Source organism: Pithys albifrons, chromosome 2 (genome assembly GCF_047495875.1).
Source record: "Pithys albifrons albifrons isolate INPA30051 chromosome 2, PitAlb_v1, whole genome shotgun sequence".
NCBI lineage: Eukaryota > Metazoa > Chordata > Aves > Passeriformes > Thamnophilidae > Pithys > Pithys albifrons.
The window spans coordinates 33821423-33841380 of NC_092459.1; the positions used below are offsets into that span (position 1 = coordinate 33821423).

General features: G+C 38.0%; 1 protein-coding gene across 1 annotated transcript in view; it reads right to left on the bottom strand.

Annotated features, from left to right (window-relative positions):
• Nucleotides 1–4374: 4374 nt before the first annotated feature.
• CEP162 (centrosomal protein 162) overlaps nt 4375–19958 on the bottom strand; it is a 44918-nt gene continuing 29334 nt past the window's right edge. The window contains exons 21-28 of the mRNA XM_071548707.1: nt 19369–19532; nt 17875–17979; nt 16588–16812; nt 14926–15596; nt 13965–14106; nt 13253–13351; nt 10869–11003; nt 4375–4986 (exon numbers count right to left, since the gene is read on the bottom strand). Coding sequence (XP_071404808.1) covers nt 4768–4986; nt 10869–11003; nt 13253–13351; nt 13965–14106; nt 14926–15596; nt 16588–16812; nt 17875–17979; nt 19369–19532 — 1760 coding nt within the window. The 3' untranslated portion in view covers nt 4375–4767. The remainder of the gene's footprint in view (nt 4987–10868; nt 11004–13252; nt 13352–13964; nt 14107–14925; nt 15597–16587; nt 16813–17874; nt 17980–19368; nt 19533–19958) is intronic.

The following is a 19958-nucleotide window of genomic DNA, read 5'->3' on the forward strand; positions in this document are numbered from 1 at the left end:
TTACAGAACCATTTAGGTTGGAAAAAGATCTTTAGGATCACTGAGTCCCATCATTAACTCAGAACTGCCAAGTTCACAACTAAACCACATCAAGTGCCACATCTACACAAGTCCAGGCAGTCTTTTAAAATTTTCCAGGGGTGGTGACTCCACCACTTCCATGGGCAAGCTTGTTCCAGTGTTTGACAGGCCTTTTGAAAAAAAAATCTCAAAAGTTTCAGAAGTTTAAAAAAAATGTAGGTGTGATTTTAGAAAATGTTGCCATTCTCAGGAGGTTAGCCTAAGATTTTCTTCTGCTACTTTAAACCTTTGTGGCTTTTCTTTTGGTGTATAACTGATACTCTGGGGAGAAATAGGAAGCATTTTTTGGTATGCATGCTGGTGACAATGTCTAGATGAAATACACTTAATAAAATGACCAAGAGATAGCATCAACTTAACTTACCACACATTTGAATTGTATTTACTGTCCTTCTGAAGCATGTATTAATCCTGTAAAGCTATTTAAGTGTTCATTTCCTGCTTCTGTTCTTCCCTGATGATTGTCTACTTTTTCATCTTATCTCCCTTCTATTTTTAAAGCTCTTCATGCAGCATTTTACAGAAAAATAACCTGGCAGTCCCCACTGTAGTTCTCCCACACCACTTCAGAGACACAGTGAAAGTGGTACGGTGATTCAGTTTCTTGCTGCGCCTCTACATTAGAGTCAAAGACAAATGAAGACACTTTCTGCTTCAAAAGCAGTTATTTTAAAGCTTTCTTTCCTTTCTTTCTTTTTCCTTTTTAGGAACTAACAAGGCATATTTTGTCTCAAGAGAACGGGCAATGTATAACATGTTTAAAAAAAAAATCATCTTTTTCCAGAAAACCAATGAGTTTGTTCACTATGAAGTGACTAGAAAGTGTTCTAACCAGAGTAGTCCTTCAAAAGGAGTACTTGGAATTTAATGGTGTTTGAAAATGGAATTTTTGTGAGTCTTCTTACTGCTTGGCCTCAACCCTCTTCTCATTACTCTCTATAAATGCATCACCTGCAGTAGATTTAACTGCAGAGATAGTTAGCTCCTCTAAGATAACTATGTATTTTTGTTTGCATAAATGCAGCTTGTATTCTGTAAGAACTCAATAGGTCAAGTTTTGTATTCCAGTTTTCAAAGGTGAATACTTGCAAAATGCTGTTCTATGTAAACAAGTTTTAGTTCTGTACCTTTAAAAAAAAAAACAACCAAACCCAAAACCTACAATGCAAAATCAGAAAATGCCTGCTCATAGAGAAAAGACAGGGAAGGGTAAAATTGTGAATTTCTCAACTAAAATCTAGTGCTATACATTCTCTGAGACTAAAAGGTGACGTAAATGATGTAAGTATTTATGCACCTGAGCTCTAGATCTGGCATACTATAATATTGACATTTTTTGCCGCTTTTCAGCCTCAAGTATTGATAGGAAAAGCTAATAAGTTATCATTAGACCTTCTGTTCAAGTCAGGGCAGCATTTGATGTATGGTCTCCCCTTCCCTGCAGAAGTGGATTTGCACAGCTAGTGCCAGTATATAACCATCATTTCTTAATGTGGGATAGAGTGGCAGACTTCAAAATATATTATGTGCTATCAAATAAAGTCTTCATCCATGATAACCTATTTAATTTGTTACATGAAGAATTTCAACAAGTGTTTCAGAGAACTTGAAATGGAACACATTGCTGCTGTCTCTGCTCCAAGGGCCATGATGAAATCTGATCCTTTTCTGCACATACTGTTTACCTCTCTTGAAGCGAATGTCTTCTCTGTAATCCAGGGCTCTGAGTCACCTAGCCAGCTGCTCACTTGATTTCTTAAAAGCTTCAAACATGACAATTCAAATTATTATACTCCACCTGGTTTGCTGTAAACAGAGGGATTCCAGCTAAGCATTAGACAATGATTTAAAGACATTATGTTTGATTCTTTTCATCCATCCATCCATTATGCTGCCTCCTGGAAATGCATGATGAAATAGGACAGCACAAGAAGGGGAAAAACATACATAAGGAGTATATTATTACAAAACTCCTGAAAAGATCCCACTAAAATAATTAGTAAAAGCTAACAACTTGTTTTGCCAGCTTATGCTCCATTTCAGGGTATTTTCCCCTTTCTGTACTGTGAAGACTGCTGGAGAGTCAATAACTAATAACTTTAGCAGAGAACTTAAAACTTGGACCTTAGTTCTCCAAAAGGAACTCCCGAACTTACAGCCATTTGAGCCCAGAGAGAGCCTGTTCCTGTGTAGAGTGTCCACTTAACAGTAAATGACTAAATACTGAAGACCGTGCTTCAGTGAGTGTAAAATTACATGAATAAATGTGAAAACACGGTATAAACCATATTATAGCTTATATGAATGGTAAATAATACTGTCCCTGCTCAGTAAAATAGACTCAAATAGAGAATTTAATTCAAACTACGTAAGATAACAGCGTTTGCTGAGAACTGACTATAAAAATTTAAAAAAATGTTTGAATGACATTAAGGCTAAGGCAGTCCTCTCTTGATGACCTTAGCATCCAGTAACCAGAAATACTCTCCCTAGGATTCCTGTTCTAGGCAGTGCCCTGGAGTACCTCCATCCACGACCTGACCTCTCTGGGAACACAAGGGTTGCTGTAATTTTTAAAAAGCTTCAGGTTACACACTTTAATAAAGTGTTACATGTATAGTGAATTGTACAGAAAATAAATGGTAAATTGCAGTATTATTCAATTTTATCCTTTTAATTTGCAAAATGAATTTAATAAAATACAGCATATTTACACATATCTGATATTTATACACAAAGCATTATTATATTTACACATTTTATTACTATAGTATTAGACTAGTACTTGTTAGATGGGGTCAAAATATCCACAGTAGAAATATTGAAAATATCTGAATATGAAACAACCAAGATTATTAAATTAATTGGCAATTGACCAAGCTTTTTTAGTATCTATATACATGTGTATGCAGTCTCATTTGATGTTTGTGTATGTACAAAATCTCCAAACCTTGCACTCAGGCACTGTCAATGCCTGTATGGTATAATTTGTTCTTTATGCATGCTCAGCCACATGCTTGTATGAGAGAAAATGCACATTTACTGCTGTCCCTAAAGAACTTAACATAAAAACACATGCACAGGCCTGAACTATTTCACATTTGACTTAAATGCTGGCTTCAGTCAATACTACAGGGACCTCAAGAGTACATTCTAGCTTATATCTTCTCTTTGCCCTAAGTAAGTACAGTTGATTGAGCTACAACCTCAATATATGTGCTATGGGATTTTTAAAGGCTTGCAACACTGAGACGTCAAACTAGTAATTTACTGATTTATTGGAAACCCATCCCTTCCAGCCACCAAATAGCTATCTGTCTGGAATTTCCTTTATTTTAACTTACTGCTTCTTCCTTTTAGCAGCAGGTTTTTCATTTATGTCAAGCATAATAGCCACACTCATACTCCCTCCCCAGTGTCCTCTCTGGAACACGGTGGCCCCCGTGGCTTTAGAGCTTCCTAAGGTTACATTTTCTCATGTGATGATTTTTCTTTTCCCTCCACTGGGTCCATTTCTTTCTTGAAACAGGAGACCAAAACCTTAGTACACTAAGGTACATGGTGATGCAGTAGGAATTGCTCCTGTGTACGTGCTCCACAGCACAGGTGTGTAACTCAGCAGGGCATGAGGGGAGGGTAAAGGCAATTGTCTGTAACATTCAGTTTGTTACCTGCCATGACACCTGTCGGTTCAGCAGAAAGTTCCATCCACATTTGGTATCTGGGGAGTGGATTAGTCCTACTTCAGCATACTCTTTTGTCACTTTCAAGGACAACAGCAGTTTGTTTTTTTCTTGCCCCTTTTCTAACTTGCTCAGTATTTTAACACTACATTTGCCCTGCAGTCTGAGCTTTAGCACATTGTCTTCACATTTGAATGGCGTCTTTGGTCTGTCAAGATCATCTATGAAGATACTACTGTCAGATCCTGAACAGCTCACTGTAAAAACCTTATCAATATGGCCTTCCCTTTTAAAAGGGTACCATTAACTACTCTCACCCTGCATTTTATAGTCTTTTTAAAATTTGCCCTGTAACAATTCAGCTAGACCCACTCTGCCAAAATTCTTACCAGCACAGCTGGAAATATCTGAAAGGTAAACAAAGAACAGTTTGAATCTGAGCATCACCAGGGAATGCCTGCTCTGCTCCAGCCCTCCAATCATTCACTAAGTTGGAAGGGGTTTTAAAAATAAGGGAAGGAATACTATATGAATTGGAGGGAGAGAAGCAAAATATTGGAAAAAGATGATTTTCCTCCCCTACAGAATGAAATATATTAACTCTACATACTAAACATAAAAATCAAACAGTTTATTACTTAAATTGTTCACAAAGGAATCACTATGACACAAATTATAAAGAAGAATTGAAAATATTCAGGCATGTTCTACAGTATCTGAAAAAGGGAATTTTTCAATGGTAATTGAATTTACAGAATAATCTCAATATTCCAATTATTTTTATAAAAATGGAATGTAAATTTATTACTAACAAAATGTAAGACATAAAAAATGCCTAGAAAATTGCTCAATGCAAACCTACCTTTGTACATGTGAGATTCCAGATAAGATCAGAATGCAATTCAATTTCTGTGTGTGTGTGTTACATTAAGGAGTTTCAGTAACATTTTCTACACATAATTTTACTATTAAAATTCTACTTCCCTAATCAATTACTACCTAATCATGTGTTGCAGCTGCTGTCTGCCATTCTGAATCCACTGGAATCAGGAGCAGAAATAACAACCCCTTGTTTCTGCAGTTCATGTAAAACATCTAATATTGAATCCAATTCCATTCGAAACTTATGCAGTTCTTGATTCTTCTCTTGTGCCAGTCGTCGCCACTTCTCAGCCTCAAGGGTTTGCCTTGCTTCAGTCATGTGTTGTGTGAGTTGAGTTGCCTGTAAGTTAGAAGCAAGTCAGCATTGCCACCTCATAGTCCAATACTCATCCACTCCTTTGCAAAATGTTGAGTCTCAAAGCCAAATGCTCATGTTAAGTGGAAACAATTTGTTCTGAATATTGCAAAAATCATTCTGAGAGCAATAAATTCTTTTAAATAGTTCCATTAATGACAGAAGGGTAGAATCAATTATTGATTAATGGACCTCGGGAGAATTTAACTTATCCTTTCCAAAGCAGCAACTAAAGGTTTGAATGTTTAAGACAAAACTGAGCATATAACATCAAATCCTCTATAATAAACTTTTTGAATTGCCATTTATACGTTTAATTAAAAGAACGCTCTGCGAGACAAACAAATGAAATCTGAGGACATATTGTTGGCTACTACTTTTAAAAAACAAAAGTCCTACAAATCATCAGAAAATGTCCTGTAGTCACAAAGATCTGATGCTGTTGCAGATAAAAGTCTGAATTAACTTTGACATGAACCCCTGACATAATCCCATTAAATGACACACAAAAAAGTGTCATAAGGTATAAAAATCTCCACACCACTTTTAATTACAATAGATTCTTCAAGGAAAGCTCTACCACTTAAAGGCCCTTGTTGCCGCCTCTAATTCAGGTAGGTCCAAAGGACCACCTTACAAGTTTCGTTTTCACCCTAAAAGGACATGTTTCCAGCCTCAGCCTATGGAATCAGACATCTGTACCTGGGGTGGGGTCACTTAAGGTGATATATACCTGTATGTTTTGAATAAATTTTGGATTTGCTTGAACATCATATTGGTGTGTGCGATCTCACTAGAGCCTGGTCAGCAACAATTGGTGGACCCCGACGTGTCTCAGAACATGGAAGCCACCTGCAGACCTGTCTAGAACCTTAAGGCGTGGCCCCCGAGAGCTGCTGTGCCCCAATTTTTTGGGTGCTTTGTGGAGAAGCCTCCAAGAGCTTCTGTCTCCTGTAAACTCGGGAGTTTGTTGTAGTGGCCTAGAGAGCTACTGGAAGAACATGGACTGAAAGAACCACGACCTTCAAACCGGTGAGTTAAAGAAACATGGGAAATTCCAAGTCGACTAAAACAAACTTATTGCTTGATAAATTTGAAAAATTAGCTTGTGTTACAAAAACAAACATTGAAAAGCAAGTATTACAAAAATTTTTGGACTGGTGCTTTAGTCGGGGGCACTTAACAGATGCCAATTCCACATTTTCCATAGACTTGTGTGACAATATCGAGGCAGATTTGTGGAATTTCGCACAAACTGCACCCAAAGAATTTTTGCCACTTATTCCGTCACACACAACTATGAGAAAGATGCTCCTTCAAGTGGAGCGAGCCCGAGAAAACCTCAAACTACCTGAGAGAAGGGAAAAAAGCCTGTTTCTGCAGGGTGGCTTTTCCCCTAAGCATCCTTCTGCACCACCGCGGGCACTGCTGCCCGCGGAAACGCCGCCGCGGTACCCCTCTCTGCCCGTGCCGTCTGTAAGACTCCTGCTGCCGTTCCCTTCGGCATCGCAGCTGCCCTATCCGCAAGCGCGGAGCCCGGAGCCGAGCCACGGAGCCAGCGCTGTGCCGTTCCCGTACCCACACGCGGCACCGCCCGCTCCCGCTCCGGAAAACCCGACGGAATCACAGCAACCATGGAATCAAGGCTTTTCCATCCCATTCGTTGCCGCCAAAAGCCAAGATCGTCTTTGCACCGCCTTATAACTACCAAGAAACAGCCTACGCACAGCAAATGAGCCCAGAGCCCACCTTTTACCTGCCTGTATGACCGGCTGCCGCTGTAGGAGCGGCTGGACCTCAACAGCAACCCTGGAACCCCACGAGACACGCCGCAGAAAACATCCAGCCATTCCAAACCGTGAGTGACTTTTATTTATATCCTGAATCCGTGAAAACGTGATGGGGAGTGCCCTCAGCCGAGAGAGATGAGGGAAAACAGTTTTACTTCTGTCCATCCACCTTCGGCAGCGCTGCCGCCGCCACTACCACCAATGCCCTGCGGGTACCTCAGGGCTGGGGTGCCTCCGCCGCGCTCCCCACCGCTCCACGGGTACGCTGGAGTCGCTCCGTTGCGGCTGGAAACTGCCGCGGGAGACAGTTCAGCGGGACTAGAAACCACGTGGCCAGGAAAACAAAGAGACCACGTGATTGAAAAGCCCGTGAAATCAAACAAAGAAATTGCGCGCCCTTACCACGAAGCGCAAGGATCGCCCAACCCCCCTCCCTACTGCACGCCAATCAAGGCGCATGTGCCAGGCGCGGGTCCCCCGCAGCCCGCCAGGGTCGGCTCCAAATTCGCCCGCCCCTGGGGCGAATCAGTTCCCGCGCCACCCCCACCACCTTCAGCGTGGATAGACTAAGTCATGGAGAGGGGAGGGGCCCCACCCCAGTGGAGCGGAGCCAGCAGAGCTCGTCCCGTCCCCTGTGCGCCCTCCACAGCGCATGCGTCCCGGGAGTGAGTTCCCACAGCGCCGGGTGCGCAGGACCCAAGCTCTGCAGCGCCGGTGGGGACCCCCTCCTCGATAGCCATGCGCTGCCCGCAGTCGCCAACACCGGCACCGGAACCCCCCGCGCCGTAGGGACTTCCCCTGCGCCGACAACCTGGTACCTGCAGCCTCCATCACCGACAGCCACACCCACCGGCTGCATCCCAGAATGGAAAGCAACACCACAGCCGCTTGAAAGCGCGGCACCAAAAGAAAAAGAAGCCTCTGTTTGGGACATGCTAGGGGGAGCCGGGAATCACGATGTAGTAAAAGAGGGATTTGAAAGATCCAAGAATGCTGCCCTAGCTGCCTTTTCTAACCTTCCTAGAATAGGAAAGCCTCTGGTAACTCAAAAGACCATTTCAGAAGCTTTCACAGCTATTGTCAAACCAGATGAAAAGCATCTAGCCACAGTTCTTAGCAAACAATCTACCCAAAAAAGGGGGAAAAGACCCTAGAGTTTAACAACAAAATCTTGTCCAGCACAATCAAAATATAGCAAAACTCAAAGCTTCAGTGGAGAATGTAACCATTGTCACAAGCTTGGTCACAAGGCCCAGGATTGTCATTCTAAATATAAAAAGGATGGTACTCCTCTAACAAACATGGGGTGGGGAGCTGGGCCTCCAGAAAACCAGAGGGGCTGCAGGCCATGGAGCGCAGCCAGTCAAATACCTCATGGAAACTGGAGCCAGGCTGCCTTCCCCATATGGCAACCACAACCACAAGCAGTGGTAGCCTAGGACTAGTCATTAACTGTCCAATCAAACAAGAACAGTCCAGTTCAAGTCAGCATGTTGTTTAGCCTGTATTTTGAAATTCTGTTAATTTTCAGTTAAAGTGCAGTTTTAAGCTTATTGCACTACCAAGTTGCCCAGCAGGCTGTAGAGGTAAGAACACCTGTCCCCTCAGCTGCTGAACATTTTCTGCAGAATGTAAGTAGTTATGTTTAGCCTTTATGAATCTTCTCTGTGAATTCCACACAGCATTACTGCCTTACCAAGAATGTATAAAGTGACTGAGACTCAAGGCTTTATTCTCAAACCTCTGTAGTGGCCACACAGAAGTTTTGAGAATTGACCTTGAAATGTTGCATGAGGAAGTTTAGCTCAGCTAGACTGAACTTGCTTCTTTGCTAAGTGAAGTCACTCTGCACTCTTGGACACTTTGCACAAAATTTAATAAAATTTGTAGTTTTGTTTACAGTGGTTTGTGCGGTGACGACTGCACAAAAAGACCACAATTTCATGCGTGAAAGAAAAGTTTCTTGTTTTGCACTAATTGTAAGTTTGTAAATTCCAAGCATACATATCTTAGTCATGTATTAGTTTGTGTTAGGTTACAAAGGTTACTGTACCTCCTTCCAAAAGTCTATTTTGAAAAGAGAGGGGGAGGTAGGGATGTGTAACCCGCAAAATACCCTGTTAAGTCTTGAATTAGCAAAATCTAAGATTTTCAAAATGTTTTTTCTCAATTTTCAAAATTTTCAGCCTTTCTGTTCAAGTTGCAATATGCATGAATCTGAGTAGTATCCTAATGGTAACAATTTCCCCATTGGATAAGTTAGCTAAGGAGCTAAGATTTAAAATTACAGTGTTGTTATGTGTATTTTGTTGTTTGCATTTTTGCTTTGTTCTTTGAAACAAAAGGGGGAGATGTTGCCGCCTCTAATTCAGGTAGGTCCGAAGGACCACCTTACAAGTTTTGTTTTCACCCTAAAAGGACATGTTTCCAGCCTCAGCCTATGGAATCAGACATCTGTACCTGGGGTAGGGTCACTTAAGGTGATATATACCTGTATGTTTTGAATAAACTTTGGATTTGCTTGAACATCATATTGGTGTGTGCGATCTCACTAGAGCCTGGTCAGCAACAGGCCCTAATTATCATATTTGCAGTTTGACACTAAGGATAACCTGTTAATTGCTTGCTCAGCAATTACCTCTTCTACATTGTTCATTTTCATATCCTTCGTTTGGTGGACTGTTTGATGCTCCAATGCAGATGGTTAAAGGTGCAAAACTTCAATGAACAAAACCCGAAGCTTAGTATATAACAAGGACAGTGGCACCAGGAATGATGACATTACTTAGTAGTAATTATGTATACTATTATTTCTATTTTTGAAAACAATACACTACAAAACATCTTAGTAAGTACGACAGGTATTCAGTGGACTTAGATCCCAGAGTAGGTAGCAGTAAACACTTTACAGAAATGGTTAAAGAAATCCTCACATTGCACAAAAGCAAATAAATAGCATAAAATGAATTGTAATACAGTTGCCTTTAGCAGGACATAATATGAACAAAAATAAAAAAATCATCAGTGACAACAGGGTTTGTTTTAATCCAATGACTTGTTTTATGCACAGTTCTTTTTGGAAAGAAAATTGAATACCTGATGTAGAAATGTCTAAGAATAAAAACCTTCTATCACAAAAAAATTCTGTACATAAAGGCGTATTGTTTGAGATCTGGTTTTAAAATTGTAGAACAGATCCCACAGACTAAGAACACCTGCATATTTGTTGATTTTCCTGTACAACTGCCCTTTTTTGACACTGTGCATTTAAGTAAAACCTAAATTAAAATACTAATGCAAGACAGCCATATATTTAAGTAATGCAAGTGTTGAAAATAAATCTATATGGACTAGAAAACTTTTTCCAGATGACAGAAAGCTCCTTGAATGATAAAAATTCTGGATGGAGACCATGACATAAAATAAAGATGAAAAAAATCAATGCAAAATTGTTTTACACATTCAAACTACAAAAAGCTGTATCACAAAGATTCAACATTCAAAATCCCCAACTTTTATTTTGTGGAAGATAAAGGGGTTTTTATGTTGTTTCAGGTATTAAACCAGTATGTGGTAGACTGCTATAACATGTTTCTACACTTTTAATGTAGCTTTTCTGAATAGGACTGCTGAGACCAGAAAATAAAATTACAGTTCAACAGAGGAATATATCATAGCTTAACAAATTCTGCACTACAAACTCCTGTCAGTTTCTCACTAGCTTGCTTTCTTTGTGCAATGAAATATGAAATAATCAAATGATACAAGGGACCTCCAGAAGTCATGTGACCCAACCCTCTGCAACATCAGGGCCTTCTAAGATCGGGCTGCAAGGAAGTTGCACACCTGTTACGCAAGTCATGCACAAGTATTTTTAATTAGCACAGCAAGGACGAGCTGACTTGGACTGCAGATACATTTACTTGCATCAGCAGGCAGAAAAGACAAAACCATGGCTGTAAAAGAAGTACTTGCCCCCCTGCAGTGTCAGCTAAATGAGCCTGTGTAAATACCATAAAATTACAGTTAAACCAATAAATTGCTCTTGGAAGTAAATGCAGTTATACTCTGGTGTACCTTTTGAATTGCTTGCTGTCTTTCTGCATGTCTAGTCTCTATATGCTTGATTTTCTTTTCCAGGCACAAGAAATGTTTCATTTCAGGACTCTGGCTCTCCTTAGCCTCTCTCAGTTCTTCCAACAACTTTGTCACCTACAGTTAAAATGAATTGATGAAAACTGTTATTGTGTTACGCAGCATATAAAACAGATTCCTTTCAAAATGTATTTGCACTGTTTAATCATTCCACCCAAAAGCTGCAGAAAGGAAGACATAAAAGGTCATTTAATGTCTGTAAGTAAGCTAAAGTGAAGACACAGAAGTCTTTATCTTTAATGACAATCCCTAGCTCCCCTTAGCCATTATATTTGAGAACTGCCAACTCTCTTCAAGCACTCAGCCATCCTTGGCTCTCTGCTGCTGTTATTTCTAGTTTTTAAGGTAGCTTTCTGAAGTAACAAGGCCTATGGTAGTGCACTTCTGCCTGTCCTTTACTCCTTTACTCCAGCAGCTTTGAACCTGTGGGCCAAATTCAGTCACATTTCGGAGCAGAAGTCTGTTTCATAAGGTCCATGAAACTGAGTATGTGCTACTTGGCTGCTAAGTTGCCCCACTGAATGGAAGGGCGGATGTGTGATATATAATTAAATGTAATAAAAAATAATGCTGGAAAGATGTTTTGAGGGGGGGGAGAAAGCCCCACAAAAAATGTGCTCTGTATTTTGCCAGCAACAGAACCATGTCAAATACAATGCTGTGCTACGTGCAAGCTGTTAGGGAAGAAAAGTACAGAGTTAATGGAATACATCCATAAACAGCATTTTTGAAACTGGTATTCAAATAACAATCTTTCAGGAAGCCTCAAGAAAAGATTTGCCTTTTTTGAGGTACCATCATTTTAGACAGAGGACTTAATCCTGTTACCAGTAATGGTGTTTTTCCCTATCATTACTAATTGCGTTTGCAGGTTTGGTTGTCTTCTTTCTTTAGGTCAATTTATTTAACCATTTAATGCTTAAGAATATATTTTATAAGCAGCACAGAAATCATGATAGAGGGCAAAAGCAAGGCCTCATGTAGACATTTTTCTCTGCACAGTCTTGCAATGATTCCTGTAACAAAGACACTCCTTTACATTTTCTTAAATGTCAGCACTTTGAATTTGGCCTCTAACATGGGTGTCAGATTGGATGATCACTCTCTTAAACCATCATTGTCATTAATAATCTGTAAAGCAGTCATAGAGGAAACAAATTAATAACATTTTTTAAATTGTACTCTTGCCCTGTTTTCCCAGGAAGTATTACACATAGTGAGATCACTGGAATGCAGCATAAGCTTTGTACGGAAAGGCAACATCTATTATTAGATTCTTAATATGGACCCAAACTCTCGGCCTTTATTCTACGAATACAGAACTTATGTAACATAACATCTTTTTTCTTCATCTACAAACCCTCACTTTTATATAAATATGTCACAACAGAGGTGGAATTTGCACCAGTAAGATAAATACTGAGTCAGTCTAGTAAGATTAGGATTAATTGCATTTAATAGCCCTTGTAGGTTAGAGTACTATCAAAATTAAGTCTAACTTAGTAATGTCCTTAAGCAAGGAGATGGTGAATTAAGTATAGACACAATGCTACGACAGGTTACATTCTCTTTCTGAACAGGAGATGGTAACAAAAGATTGGCAGTACTTCAAGAATAACAAAAGCATAGCCAATAAATAAAAAAACTTGAGCTAAAAGATAGACAGCAATTTGACATAACATTAATTCAAAAGCAAAAATAAGAACAAGTGTAAGTTTAGGATTATATGCTATTAATAGAAATAGAAGATCAGAAAAAAACTATATACCTCTCTCAAAAACCACTGAATTTCAGAACTATTACAAATAACTTTCCCTGACTAAGAGACCTTACGTTTCATAGACAGCAGGGAGAAAATCAAGAATATAATTGCCTAAGTGGGTTTTATGTCAATGAAGGATGAAAAAAGGAAGGCTTTATCTGAACGCAGAACTTTAAAATAATAAAAAGTCCTCTCAATAAGGAAGAGGTCCTGTGGTCTATTCACTATCTATTTACTCACAACTCTCAATGAAGAGGCTATGAAAGCTTGGATTAACTTGATCAACTTTCATATATATAGTAGAGATTCTAATAAATCAAAAATCATAACAAAAAAAATACAAAACAGCTCCAGTTCCACCTTCTGTTGTTCTCTTGCTTACATTAAAATAACATATTGCATTCTCAAATATAATTGATGTAGAAGCAGCTGACAAAGATACTGTCTCTTAGACTTGTTTTACTATATATTATTTCAGGCTTTACAAGGATGAAAGTTAAAACTCTACTAGAATACACTAACCCCAATCCAAATTTCAATATACCTCTTTTTGCAGGAGTTGCTCTCGTATCTGTGAAACTAGAAGAGCTTCCTGATGTCCTTGTTGCTCACTGATTTGTTCTTGAAGATGTTTTATTAATACCTACACAAAAAAGATTAAAAATAAGTGATCATTAATGTAAATGCCATGACAACATCTGAAAACCTATGCAGGAAAAGTACAGCAAAAATACAAACAGTATTGTAGTACTGCAGGTGTAAGTGATGTGTGTATTAACAGTATAGCCTCTAACATGTGTGCATGGTAGTTATTAGTCCTCTACATGGATGGTTAATGTCAGCACATGACTACATATACACTATATGAAAACAAGTTTCAATCTTCATGTAACTTTCCTCAATTAAAGAAGTTCCCACATAATATGAATGCAATAGCTCCTTCTACCTTCATATTTTGTGTGAAACTAAGTCTAGAAAGGCTGTGGAATCTCCCTTCTTCGAGAAACTCAAAAGCCATATGGACATGGTCCTGAGCAACTGGCTCTGGATGACCCTGCTGAGCAGGGGGTTTGGACAAGATGAACTTCAGAGGTCCCTTCCAACCTCAGCCATTCTGTGATTCTGTGAACACAGTGGCACAGGCCTATTTTTAAAACAGTAAGTCCTACTTTAAAGAAAAATAAAGTTATAGTAATATAGAACGAAGTGACTTTAAGATGTATCTATATGTAATCAATGTATCTGCTGGATGGTACCTCTTGTGTTGAAATTCTGTTGTTCAGTTCGGCTACTTTAGAAGTAGAGTACTCCTTTGCATGCTGGCAAACAATCTTCTCCACTTCTCTCTGATGGGAAGCTTTCAGAGATGCAATGTATTCGGCTGTGTCCTCCTGTATTCTGAACAGAGTGAAGGGAAGATGTAATAAAACAGCTACAGATAGTTTTTCAGAAATGCAGTAAAGTTTCTGACTTTAATATTCAAAATATCAAAAATGTTAAGGGCAGTAGGTCTTTGGTATTTTGTAACAAAACCTTTCAAGATAGCACCACCATTACTACCTCATTACTTGCTCTGGAGGGATGAAAAAAATGTTGAATATGTGCCTCATTTAACTGGAGGCAGTTAGGATACAGAAAATTCAGTCAATTATCTTTTTTGGCTCCTTTTATTAAAACAAAGGAGAGAAAACGTGCTTTTAAATTATGATGCAGCTATTCTCTTTTACGAATCTATTTTAGAAAAGAATGTGTTGCAATCTAAATATGCCAATTTCTCCTACTTTGATGAAGGGATCTAAGAGAGACAAGGTGAAGTAAAAATATCTACAGTTGGCCAAGGAAATCCCACTGAAAGCACACCCCAGTTTGAAGAAGAGTATGGGTACCAAATATTAATGCTATACAACACAAAGCATCTAAGATACAATGATTTACATTGGGATATTTTTACTCAAAAGCATAACAAACCGTAGTACTAATAAAAGTATTAATACAGGTTTGTCTGTAGAAAAAATTGTGACAGTGCATTGCTTAGAAAAAAGAAACCAAAACAAAATAACACCCCTCCCCCCAAAACCCTTCCAAAGCCAGAAAACAAACAGTATAAATGAAAGGATAAGCTAACTTCACACATGGCTGACATGCTAATGTGCTACTTCAAATCTGCAGCAGCCAACATTTCAACAAGGTTTTTAAAGGAACACGTTGAGCATTTACCTTCGTATGTTATTTTCAGAATAAGCCAGTGCTGCTTGAGACTTCACCCGCTGCTGGCTCATTTCTAGAGACAATCTCTCTAGCTCCTCTTTCAGCTGTGCATTTTCTCGCAGAACTTTCGAGAGATGAGAATCAGAAAAGGTATGTGGTTGGTATATTTTGTCATCATTGAAAATGCTTAGACAGGGTTCACTGTTGTTGGAATTCCTTTTATCTGTTGCTGAGGCATTCTTTTCCATGATCTCTGTAGAGTTTTCCTTATTATTGGTTTTATTTCTCAAATTATTATCAGACAACATCACCATCCTTTCTTTTTGAAGTTTCTCTACAGTTTTTGTAAGGTCTTGTATTTCTCTGTTTTTGGTGACCAGTTCTTCATTTAATTTTCTTAATCTGTCTTTTGTGTTACCTTGTTTCATTTTAGAGTCTGTGCACTCTAAGTCTTTATTATCATTTTTACTTCTGAGTTTTAATTGGGAATTTTGACTTTTAAGATTTTCAATTTCTGTCTGGAGGTTTCTAACAGTGGTTTGATGGGTCTTCTTTAGATTCTGAAGCTCCTGTTCAAGTTCTGTAGAACTGGCTTTATCACCATTCAGTTTTGATGTTTCACTCATAAATTCATAGGCAAGTAGTTGCTCAAGCTCTGCAAGTCTTTGCTCATACTGTATCTAGGAGGGGAGTAGAACAAGGGGAAGAAAAAGCAGTTTCATAAGTGTACTTTTATTATTAGCTCTTCCTATTATTCTTTAAACTTACTGCACATCTGAAGCAAGATTTCAAGAGACAGGATACACATCAATATTACAAACAACACTACTCAATTAGTTCAGAAATGAACAAGTGAAAAAATTAAGTCTGCTGTAAAACAGAATTACTCGAAACATTTAATACAAAGTAATCTTATCACAATGGATGCAGTAACTATGGGATAGAAAATTGTATTGACAAGAAACTATTTAATTTTTATATAATTCTCTTCAGATGTTACCAACTCAGAAAGGCAAAGTAACATCTTATTTTAGTATTGTAAGAAGTAGAATTTTGTCATTATATATTTGCCATATGTCAGTTTGCAAACATTCCTGTAACACACTCAAAATTGTACTTTGCATTTTTCAAAACATCTTAACTTTTAACAGATCTTTATTTATATTTATTTGCAAGTATGAATATAGAAGTATGTATTCAGAGTGACACAGAATCTTTCTTCCTAATAACCTGAGGAAAACCTAACCCTTAATAGACTGGATGGCCTTTGTTGAAAGCATGATGAGTGACTCGTGGAAAAAAGGGCAACAACAGGCCAATGGTTTCCTTTCCTGCTCATTAAGCACCTGTGCAAGTTCACTTCTTCCTTCAAGCAAAATGCCAGACTTCCATGCTTCCTAACACAAGTCTTTAGGCTTGTGATCATGTAATTTTTGGATAGAATGTTTAGTGTTCCCAGAAGTGCCCTGCAGAAATGCTGTCAGCAGACCTTTGAAACCATAGCTTTTGGTACAGCGAGGAAATAGGTAAGCAGCTACTCTGACCCATAGGGTGAAAACCACTTATCTTAATTCTGAGAATTAAATTATTATGCCTCTAGAACTTGTCCTCTCAGTTTCCATACTACCTTAATAATTTCAATAATATTTTATTTTTATTTTTATCTTTTACCTTTATTTTTTGAAACTGTTGTTCCATGGCACGGAGACTTTTCTTAGCTTCATCATCTTTACCTTCAAGTTCTGTTTCTAGTTTCTTTATTCTTCTCTCCAGAAATTCAACTGTGTTTGTTTTGGCTGAAAGATCATTAGTTTTCTCAGCAGCATTAGCAGCATAAATTAAAGCAGGCAAGGAATTTGGATACCTTCTTTTTATAATTCCTTCCATTTCTCTGATCTATCAATTTGAAAATTAAGTCAGAAGTCAAAAAGAATAAAGTTCAAAAGAAAAATGAACAGAAATAAGTCACAGTATGTTATCAAATTTCATCTACTTCGGCTGGGTGAAGAAAGAAAACTAGAGATGCACATATTGAGAATTATTTTACATTCTTTACATTTATGTCATTTATAGAACAGCAAGACTCATCATCTCTTATTGACTTATACATAATCTTAAGTCTGGTCTTCAGATTGTCTTATGGCAAAAGTACTAAGAAAGTAAATGAAAGGTCTTTAAGTTGAATATGGCTCTTAATGCTGTGAATACATTTGCTTTTTCTCTGCATTTACATTCACATGCTACTGTTCTAACTGTTATAGAGATACTTCACAGCAGTATTGAAATTATTGTCCTAGTAACAAATTACATGACTTTTATTTTGGAGTCTGCAATAACGCAAAACTAACACCCCTTGCATGCAAGATTAGTAAGACACTCCTCTCTGATATATGGGTAAGATATTCTTTGCATTAAAATTCTGCACAGGCTCTTCCCCACGAGTCCCACATCCCTAACTAATGCAGCTGCCATCACCTACAATTCAGGATGGCCCATTTCCACCTGACACTGCCTCAACAGAAATATAGATTTTAAGGTCTCCACTCCCACAGTTTTTATAAAATCTTGTAGGAATCCAATAAAATTTAAATCCCTACTCTTGAATCAACTTGTTTGAAATCGGTCATATTGTTAAGGGATTACTGAACATGGACAGGAGCAGTCTTAGAAGATAAACAGCAAGCTTTGGTTTTTGCCCTCTTGCCCCTTTCCAAGAAATTCTAAACAGTATTTTGAAGGATTTTAAAAAGGATATCAGCTTGTTAGCAGGAAGTAGCAAGAAGAGCTCTTTCTAAGTAAATACCTGCAGCTTTTTGTGTTTAAGCGTATTCAATAATGCAAGTTACTTTATCACAGGACTTCATGCAATCGTTTTTCTTTACAATAGCACTGGTAAGTGTTTTAAGATACCTTATCTGAAATAGAGGTTAAATGAAACACAATTCTATTACTGCACACCTGTCGCTCAAGATCCTGAATTCTTTTAGCATCTGCTGCTCTCTCTCGCAAACGTTTCTTCTGTTGCCCACACTGATCGCCTGTTTCAGCTCTCAGCTTCTCAACCTATCCAATTTATGAGAAGATAAATTGAAATATATATTCAGGGACACTGTCCTGTAGCACAAAAGCATTTCAAACACACAGAATATAATGGAAGTATTCTGCCACTTAAAATCTGGTAATGGTGATTTCTGTACTAACTGATTCTTCAGGTTCTTAGCCTAAGCGCCATCTTCTTTCTACAGAGCAGCTGAAACTAGCTAGGGAAATCTAGAAGAGAACTTCAGCTCTGTGATGTTCTTGTCTCCATACCAGTAGAACTGTTTCTCTCATACTTCCTTCCAGTATTCAAGGCTTGGTTATTAAGTTATAAAGTACTGCAGTGTGTTCCATAAATTCAGGGTGAGTTTAGAAAACAGTTTGGCATTTGCAAGGCTATGCTCTGCGATGAGATACAGAAACAGTTATATAGCAATGTTATGTTGTGCCTAAATAAATACTGACTCTCAGAATTAGGGGAAGGAACTTTAAAACTAACACTCCTGGACTCCCATGGAGTCTGGATATGAAGACTCAAAGATATAATCTAAAATTGAATTTCCTACCCATATCAGCCACTATGATCTCTATCTCAGGGATATTACACCTTGAATACTTGGAAATATTCCTATCTTGATTTCTCTCCCACATTGGCAATGTTAGCTCAAGTAATGCTTTTATGCCAACATAGTTTGTCTAATTTGATTGTTTCTATGAAGTCAAAGCTCTTTGATGTTTTTAAGCACTGGTCCATCCTGGAGAAAATGGAAATAAAAATACTTTCACAGCAATGGTATCTAGATCAAAGTTTGATATGGTGATGTTTAAGAGATTTCTTTCCCTGGCTGCTCATTCAGAAGCACTTCCTTTCATCTATGATCTCTATAGTAAAAAACCATGAAAAAATTCCAAGATCAGTTGTATTTCATCACTGGTAAAATTCTTCATTTCTGTCAATCCTAAATCCAATGTACTGACAGGTCACTAATGCAAATCTCAGCAGTATTCAAGATTCATGTATTAGTTTTGTTTATATTTCTAGTGTTTTGGCTTTTTCCTTCCTACTAGAGTAACCAGAGACTTTTTCTTAGAAAGAATTTAGAACTGGTATATGAGAGAAAAAAATAAGTGTTGCCTATGCTCCCATGGAGCAAAAAGGAGGAAAACAGAATTACAAAGGGGTGGTTTTGGCTATTAAAGTAACAATATATTTCTTTTCCTTAGATCAAGAAATTTGTAGGGTTTAGGGAAGCACATTACTTTTGTTTCCAGAAGCACCATCAAGATGTTCAATAAAAACAAACTAACACATAAAAAATTGGGATTATTAAGGACAGAATGATATTATATTCATCATGAGAAAAAGAAACAATTTCCAGTTCCAACTTCTTTGATAAAGACAGATATTGTCACCTCTAGTCTTAGTTTCTCAATTTCTTCTCTTGCATCTTTAAGACGGGATGCATCTTTATCCAGAAGATCTTGATTTTCTGCATACCACTGAAGCCTTCTTTTTAAATTAGTAATTTCCTGTTTGTATGATTCTTCCATAACTTTAAATTCATAACATTTCTCACCTATGAGAATAAAACATCCTTAGAATTCTTATTAGTCATTACATATTGAAGGAGTAATTAGTCAACACTGTCCTTTCACTGTATTTCATACATTTACTATTTTCACAATCCTGTTACTGCAGTAAAATTTTAAAACAAGATCCTAATTACGATTTTAAAAGCAACAATATTTGAAAAACCCCTTTGTTTCTCGCATACATAGTAGTACTCAATTGCTTACAGTTCACCCTGGAAAGTATTTAAAACAGAATCTCAGGGGTATCTATTCTTGATCAGGCTCTAGTATATGGATTTTCAGCTACAGGGTGAATGACAACATACAATATATGCTTAGACGTGTATTTATCACACTCCTTCCATTTAGGGATCAAGCATTTTGGGAAGAGACATGGAGGTAAGTATTACCACCCTTAGCATTAGTGATGC